The sequence below is a fragment of the Meriones unguiculatus genome, chromosome 14 (assembly GCF_030254825.1).
Source record: "Meriones unguiculatus strain TT.TT164.6M chromosome 14, Bangor_MerUng_6.1, whole genome shotgun sequence".
Taxonomy (NCBI): domain Eukaryota; kingdom Metazoa; phylum Chordata; class Mammalia; order Rodentia; family Muridae; genus Meriones; species Meriones unguiculatus.
This window is the reverse complement of record NC_083361.1, coordinates 82,743,051-82,751,559: the sequence shown is the minus strand read 5'-3', so window position 1 is coordinate 82,751,559 and position 8,509 is coordinate 82,743,051. Positions and strand designations below refer to the sequence as shown.

General features: G+C 50.7%; 1 protein-coding gene across 1 annotated transcript in view; it reads right to left on the bottom strand.

Moving 5' to 3' along the window:
* Positions 1 to 1,148: 1,148 nt before the first annotated feature.
* Positions 1,149 to 8,509, bottom strand: part of Gab2 (GRB2 associated binding protein 2) — a 164,934-nt gene continuing 157,573 nt past the window's right edge. The window contains exons 6-10 of the mRNA XM_060367596.1: positions 7,813 to 8,077; positions 7,034 to 7,124; positions 6,408 to 6,510; positions 5,125 to 5,250; positions 1,149 to 4,476 (exon numbers count right to left, since the gene is read on the bottom strand). Coding sequence (XP_060223579.1) covers positions 4,333 to 4,476; positions 5,125 to 5,250; positions 6,408 to 6,510; positions 7,034 to 7,124; positions 7,813 to 8,077 — 729 coding nt within the window. The 3' untranslated portion in view covers positions 1,149 to 4,332. The remainder of the gene's footprint in view (positions 4,477 to 5,124; positions 5,251 to 6,407; positions 6,511 to 7,033; positions 7,125 to 7,812; positions 8,078 to 8,509) is intronic.

The following is an 8,509-nucleotide window of genomic DNA, read 5'->3' as shown; positions in this document are numbered from 1 at the left end:
CCCCGTGCAGGGTGCTGTTCTTCCGGCTTGCGCTGTGGCGTCTGCTGCTCTCTGGGACGCTCGCTTGTGTCTAAGCAGTCTTGACAGTAACTTAGGCTCCTGGTGGGTAAGGTGAGGGTATGCCCCTGTCCTGGGGACCTTAGATGTAGCAAAGAGGTACTTGCTAGGCCTTGAGGGCCCTGAGGGAGGGAAGGAGAGGGGAAGGAAGGAAGACAGGGAGAGGAGAGGGAGAGGGAATGCCAGGGGTGTGGCTGGGAATACTTCATGGATACTTTGGAGCAGACTGGTTTGCCACGTAAATGTAGAAACCCAACAATGATTTTTCAGATTCCAAGGATTCTGAGCTGCCTTGAAATCTCTGCCATCGTTTCCTTCCTCTTCCCCTCCTCTGAGAAGGGGGCCCTAGCCTGTTCCTTGGCTAGACAAGGTGTGGGCTGGGGCAGGCTGGGAGCCACTTCTCCAGCACTCCGGAGTCAACATCGAGCTCTTAGAAAACGTTTGTTTGTATTGTGTGAATGTGTCTCTCTGTGTGTGTACCACGTACGTGTGGAGCCCGGTGGAAGGCATCATAGTCCCTGGAACTGGAGTTACAGGCTGTTGTGAGCCACCTAAGGTGGGTGCTGGGGACCAAACAGCTTAGCCATCTCTTCAGCTCCAACATTCAGCCCTCTCCTTAGGTCACAGTCCCAGTCTTGAAGCTGAAGGGGGACATGGGCGGCTGTGTGTGAGTGAGGGTCTGGGACTGGCCTGTACCCAAGATCATCATCTTCAGAACAAGGCAGCTGGAAGGTCAGAGTGGTGCTGTGGCAAGGGGTAGAGGTGTTGGAGCCGAGTCCCTGACAGTCAGGGAAACTGTCTTGCCACTGCTTCAGCTTCTGGAGTGCTGGGTTTACGGGTGTGCACCACTGCACATGCTGGAGGCTGGTCCGAGTAAAGAGGGTTCATTCCTGCTCCTGGCCTGGAAAAGTGTCCAATTACAGCCCATCAGGATGAGAACCAGGCACACAGCTCTTGGGCTTAGTCATGAAAGGATCCTGAAATGAGTTTGCCAGAGAAGGTGTGTGACAGCATCAGTCCCAAGGCTACCCAGCCTTGTGGAAAGTAAGTTTCTACCCCCCTAAAGACAGTCTCCAGCAGCCCACTCTGGGTTGCATTTCTAAAGGACTTTATTGTCCTGCTTCTACATCATAATAAAAAGGGACCTGCAAGCTCCAGGCCTGTACCATTTGTCACCACTGCGAAAACATGAGTCTTTTGAACACATTTCCCGCCCCACCCCCAGACCTCACAAGATAAATACATGTTACAAATTTTTTTTTGAAAACAGAATAAATTAATAATTTAAGTGATTAGGCACCAACAATGACTTGAAAAATTAAATGTCAATCTTAAATGGTAACAAGACATGATATAAGACTAGGCTGCTTCTACTTCATGTTCTCTTCCCAACAAGTAGCGACAATCCTGTGTGAAATGATTCTAAGTTTCAAGACACAAGTAGTCAACAGATTACACAACACACACCAGCAGATACCATGACGGCACAAATCACCACCGGCGCCCTTGGCAGTCTGGCTGTTCCTACTGGTCCCAGGCCCCAAATATGGCAAGTCCCAGAAAGATGGCCCCTCTAAGGGCAGCCTGCTTCCCCACACTTTACAGCCAAAGGCCCAAGTGAAAAGAAAGCTACTTCCCTCATAGCTTGCAAAGCTCCATTGCAGGAGGAGAGGGAGCCATGGCTGGGATTATAGCCACTGGCAGAAAAAGGACCCAAAGGCAGGGTGGACCTGAGCCCATGTTCCAGTAACTTCAGAACGGTTGTGCTTCTGCTCTGGGAATGTGACTTTTTTTCATGGAGTCAAATGTAGCTATCAGCAAAATCCAGATAGAGAGGGGGACAGTTAACAGCTAATGTTCTGTGTGCTTCCCCCGCTCCCCCCCAGTGACCCAGACCTTCAAAGGATCACCCAGGCCACTACAGAGTATCAGCTGTAGCCATCCCATGCTGCAGCCTGGCAAGTCTCAAGGAGATGCCTTCTCCTATCTTCACTGTTCTACTAAACTTTAGCCTTGCAGAGTGGAGCTGCTGATAGAGTCCCTGCCAGACAGGTACTTGTGGGAGCTATGCTAGCTGAGAGATGGTGAGTGTTCTTGGGTCTCAGACCTTGACAGCCACCAGGGGAATGAATTTTGACCTATGGGTAGGCCAAAAGATTTTTTAAAAAATGGAATTGGCTTTTCCTATTTGGGGATTGGAGGGTAGGTGGGTGGGTGGGTATATTAGACATGGCTAGCAGTCTGGGAATTGTGAGCCAGCGCAAGGCAGAGGCCTTGAGACTAGACTTGGTAAACGGCAGCCAGTTGTACTCACATGGTCCACCAGAACATGCACCCTGGGGTCTGTGGGTGGCGGCTGAGGCCAGTGTTACCTGGACCTGCTATGCTCCAGAAGTACCAGTCCAGCCAGAGAGGAACCCTGCTGAAGGGCCTCAAGGGCACTGTAAGGATGGGTAGAGCCAGACAAGCACCCTACAACCCTGCTCAATGCAACTGACCACAGCCCCATTTTTTTTTTTTTTTTTTTGACAGTAGGAAGGCTGACTTCCTATCTTTAAAGATCTTCTGTTCCCAAAGCTGAGGCTTCCCTCATCTCTGTCTCCTCCATGGACTAGCCCTGCCTACCCTTTCTGCATAAAACTCCTGTTGCTCTCTCCTTGCTGCCTCCCTTGCCTGTGGCTCAGTCTCCCTTAGTGCCTTCCCTTTCTAGGTCTTTATTTTTTGCTTTTCTCACTGTCTGTGACCTCCTGTTAGGACCAAGGTAGGAATCATCTGTAGCACAGAGATTGGCAAACATTACTAAGTGATCCATCCTAATATGAGAAGAGGGCCTACCATGAACTCTAGATAGGGCTCTCTAGAGGAGAGAAGTAAGGTGTGCCCCTAATTGCAGAAAGGTCCTAGATTTTGGAAACAGCTTGTTCATGTAGGACAAAATGAAATGCTGGTTTGCCCTGTTTTGTTTTTTCTTTCTGAAATGCTTGAAAATTTGTTCAACTTTCAACACAGACACATTCAGATCTCCCTGCCCTATCTTAGCAGCCTTAGGCGAGCTCTGATTCCCATCCCTTCTGCTCTGGTGCCCTCTGAAGCCATGGGAGGAGAGGGTTCGTTTCTACCATGCCTTGCAGCTGAGGACAACAGAGACGAGAAACGCTGAGAAAAAGCCCTGGCCTGGTACTAGGTTAGAGGTGCTTCTCTCTGGACCCTCATGTGGGCCCTAGATTTCCTTGGTCAAAGTATGGCTCCTTTGTGTCCTGGCCCCTGCTGCACTCCTGCATGTGACCTTGGGCTCTCCATCAGGCCCTTTGGACACACATCCCCACCTGCTACATGTCCTGCGTGGCTCCCAATTCCTAAGTTTCTCTGTACCCGCCTACCTACTAGAAACTTTCTGTGCCATCCCTGCACTGCTCTGTGCCTGGCACACTCCGGTCCCAGGGTCCCCTTGCCTCCCATACCCCAAATCACCCCACTCTGTCTTCCCCACTCTGTCTCATCTCTCCATCACTGCCAGCAGAGAGGACTGCCTGTCACAGAGGCAGAGTCCTCTAGATCCAGGCCTTGTCACCCCACGCCCTGTTCTTTGTTGCTTGTCATTATTAGTTTTCCTTTTGGCTGTCCTTCATTCTTTGCCTTTCCCAATCTATAGCAGTCCTGCACCATGGCCTAATACTGGGTCCGCCCTGCAGGTTATCAGCTAACCTCCTGTGCCTGGGGACCTAATTTCTTCTTCACTCAAGGCAACTTCTGACTTCCATCATCACCCATCTCTTCCTGTGGCACCTTGCCTTTCCCTTGCCAAAACTAACAGGGATATGAAAGCCCATGTGTACTTTTGGTCTGCTGGTCCTTGGCTCCTGGGGATATCATCCTCCTCTGGGGATGGAGAAGCAGCCCTGAGGTAGAGGGTAGAGAGCGGTGAGCAGACATGAGGCATGAGCCTAGCTCAGAGCCTCAGCCCTCCCTCCAAGAGTCCAAGCAGCAGACAAATGGGTCCAAAGCAGGAGGCTTTTGTGGCAACAGCCCCTAACTAAGGTGGTGGAGGCACAGCTAGTATTGACAGAAGTCATAGGTGGACCCTAAGTGGTAGAGGAAGTGTCTCCATCAGGCCCTTGCCTCTGAGGGGGAAGGGTCAGGGTCCCTGATGTTGAGTGCTTTAAAGGCTGAAAGTGGTACAGAAGAGAGGAGGTGTGAAAAGGGATGGAGAAGGTGGCAAAGACGAGCCAGCTCGGAGCAGCTGCCTGTGGCCCCTGAGCTCGGTGGCCCCCTTCATCACAGCTTGGCCCCCTTGGAAGGTTCTGAGGACTGCCGCACATCTGTCCACTCCTGCATGGTGCTCTGCAGGGCCTGGGTCTTCTCTTTATCCACTTGGACATAGTCTACCTTCTCGTCTGATGTGACAGATGACGTGGATGGCTGAGGGGACAAAAAGGAATGCCTATGAGTTACCTATAAGGCTATCACTTTGAATGGCCTCAAGGTCTTATCTGTGTTGAGGGTGGACTTCCAAGTGAAGTTGTCATCTGCTGGTGGCACCAAGCCTGCTGACACCTGCTTCCCAGCTGCCCAGGTAACCTGCCACTCGTGGGCCCTGCTACTGGTTCAGGCCTCCACTAATGCCTCCACCTCATCTTCCTTTGGCCTCACTTCCAGGGAAACGTGGACAACAAGCACCAGGCTTGAAGAGTCCTAACAACAAGCTGAGGGTGTTGAGGTGGAATTCCTCCTTGCTACCTGGGCTGAGAGTGGTTCTTGGTGAGGCTTTCCCAGACCCCTACGTCTCTTCTGAGGGATACTGTGTCTCCATTGGGGTTCTGGGCCTTATCTAGACTGCTCTCTCTTTCGGGCATGCTCTATCTCTCTCTTTCTCTCTCATAAAAAGGGTAGGGAGATAGGATGGCCCTGTCTTAGACTGGTCACTGAACCCCTTTGTAATTGTGGGTAATCCCTGGGGCATGTCTCCTGGCAAGGAGGTGGGTAGAGTGACCCCAGTTAAACTGGATGTAAAATGTCTCTGGAAAGGGACTGATGGGATGGGTTCCCTAATCCCCAGCTTCCAGGTACCTTGCGGTGAGGACTTGGGGAGCCCGGCTGGAAGTCCAGGGCTAGGTAATCCACACTGCCGGTACTCTTCTTTGGAGCTGGGCTGTTAGTGCCACTGGGAACAGGTGATGCAGAGACTGGGTTTTGCTGTGACAAAGAGTAAAACTGGGTAAGTTTAACAGCCCAAACCACCCCTTGGAAAACCTCCTCCGGGAGCAAGAGCCATCTTGCCCCGTACAATGCCCTGCACGGGGCCAGTGCCCTGTGGCTTCTCATACTCTCAGCTGAGTCTTCATAGCAGTCCTGGGAGTGGGTCTCACTACTGTTCAAATCACTAAAGGCTAAACCAGGTTCAGGAAGTACAGTGAGTCACCTGCACTTGCACAGCTGGAGTGTGAGGAGCCAGGCGTGTTTCGGACCACCAAACCTGTGCTAATTCCCATGTACCTGGCTGCCCCTGCTCTAGACTGGCTCAGGGCAAGTCTTAGGTACTATCTCTCCTGAAGACCCAGCCTTAGTTCGCAGGTCCCTGATAAACAACATTTTCCCATATTTGGTGATTGGGAGCTTCCTATCACACCTGGTCACAAGCAGCTGGTGGCCTTCTCCATGGCAACCTGAACAGTCAGTCACCTTGTTTCTGGGTGACAGGACTTCATTTCTTCAGCCATTTTCCATGTGAGAGGTTTTAAGGTCCTGTCTTCAGCTTTTTTTTTTTTTTCTTCAGTTTTTTGAGACAGTGTTTCTCTAGCCTTGGCTATCCTGGACTCACTTTGTAGACCAGGCTGGCCTCGAATTCACAGCGATCCACCTACTTCTGCCTCCCTAAGTTAAAGGCATGTGCCACCACACCTGGCCCCTTCTTCAGCCAGCTTATGTCTAAATATGTCCAAGGTCAGACTGTAGTTAGAGTCGATACCATTTTAATGTTTGATCTGTTCTCTGAATCTTGGCAGCCTTGGTAGCTGTGCCCTTTTCAGTGACCTCATAGAGGCGCCGTATCATGCTCTGTGTATATTTCTACCACTGCTATCACTACTGGAGGGAGTTAAATATCTGTATGTCTCTCCAGGGGCACCATGATGTCACCTGAATTACAGTAGTGAGAGTGACAGACCATGTGGGGTCTTTAAGACACAGACCTTCTTGGGGCAAAGCTGTCTCTCTAACGGCTGATAACCCCTGCTGTTTGACATGCATGTGTCGAGGAGGGGCCTGCAGCAGGAGGCCAACTTCCATTCAGTACAAGATGACCGTGGCCTGAGCTGGGAAGGAGAAATAGGAGTGAAGGCTTGAGGACCCACCATAGGGACGTAGTTCTCCTCACTGTCTCCCGAGTCTGTGCTGGTGATGCTCTGTGTGGAGATGGGACGGCAGTACGGGGAGGAGCTGCAGTTGAAGGTGTGGCTGGCGGACAGAAAAAGACAGTGAACCCCGAGGAGCTACAGTTCTTACTCCCCAGACCTGGCCACAGAGCTTCACACTTCCATTCTTAGACTAAGATCAAATACAGGGACATTTTAATCATTTCCCCTTCACAGATGAGGAAAACAATTCCCACGAATAAGAGACAGAGAAAGAAAACATGGATGATGACTGGCACGTGGTCTAGAACAGGTGTGGGAAGACCCACCCTAAATGTGTATAGTAGCAGCCGGGAGGGTGCAGGCTGGATAGAACCAGAGCAGCCAAGACACACATGCTCTCTGCTTTCTGGCTCTCATGCTCTCCCCACCCAGCCACAGGCCTCAAGTGACCACAGACTAAAACACATCTGTCCTCCTCTCCAAGTGATTATCCCATATGTTTTGTTATAAAGACGAGAAACCGAACAAAGGGCCTGATAGCATTAGCATCAAAATCCTGGCATCCTCAACCCCAGGCCAGCTGTTAATTCTGACACTAGAATTCTGCTTCTATTGACACTTACTTGACCCTGGACCACGATTTGGTGACAGGTGACTTGAAGGGGAGCTCATCGATGACAGCATTGTTTCTCAGGTCAAGGGGTGTTGGCTTTGCTACGGCAGGAACAGAGCTCAGGGATCAGTCACTACACCACAACCTCTATGTAACCCCCAAGCACATTTACAAAGGCATCGGTTTTGTTTATTTGGAGGCTCAGTAAGGACAGACAGGTGACTTAGTTTCAGGACTCCCACAGATACCAAACTCCAGATGCTCAAGTGTCGTCACACTCTAAAGCATGCGTCCTTTCCACTGTATCTATAGCAATCAAGACTTCCAGAATCCAAAATGGGACTCATGGGTCTGTGACTTCTAATAAAAACAAGAATTGTATTCAGAATATAGATGGCCATTGTGATTACTCCTGTTGATTTTGGACAGTGTTATGCAAATCACAGTAAAGGAACGTAAATGGTGCAGGACCTTGTCTTCACTTCCTGTGTTCAGAGTCCCTGTCAGCCAGAACCATGGGCTCCATCTCTGTCCAGCTTGCCTGCTCTTCCCTTTGGACCCCTGCTGCTCAGCCAAGGCCAGCAGAAATCCAGTTTGGACTCTAGCACTTTCCCTGCTCACTACGCACACCTGCGGTGGACCACATGAAGCATCCTGCACCTGTCCTTATAGACAAACCTCAGGTCTGAATTTACATTATCTGCACACAGGCATACACCCCTAAGTCCAATAGCCACCTCATCCCTAAGCAATGCTTTCCAGAGGTGAGATGGGAAAGACTGGACTTACCTTTTCGGTCAGGCTTGAGGTTGCGGTTGACTGGGGGTGGCTGGATCTCACTTCCTCGGCTGGGGCCTCTATGAAGAGGAAGGGATGTGGTTGGGTAGCCAAGTGGGTCAAAGTGATGGGGCCCTGGGCTCATGGGAATGTAGACACTCTGGGAACTGTCCCCTGCTCGTTCCATGGCCAGCAGGGTAGAAGAACCTGGGTTCATGGGCACGTAGTTGTCATCAGAGCTGGCACTGTCTGATCGACCCACAGCAGACTTTCCTGGCTAAAAAAAAAGAGGGAGAGAGAGTAAAAAACCTGTACCCAGTAAAAAGAAATAAGGTGAGACTGTCCAAGCTGTTCCAGTTGGTTAGCTATACTTTGAAGCTACAAGGGAAACCTTGAGAAGACCAAATGAGGAAGTATGTGGGAATACGGAAGTGAAGTAGGAGAATGCTCTGCAAGTAACTTCTTGTTTACAGCATCTCTCGGGAGCCGCCTATCATTTGTGATAAGTCTCAAGTAAAAAACTGTGGATACTCAAGTGCACAGCATGTGGCTAGGGGTATTCAGGTTCCGGATGCCTGGCTAAGACAGACAGCAGGAACAGCCCAGGATTCACCACTGGTGTCAATCTAGACACTGCCCAGGGCTGTGAAGGGAGAAGTCTGCTACACTTCCCTGGGCAGCAGTCTCTGGCCCTGGGCTCACCCCAGGC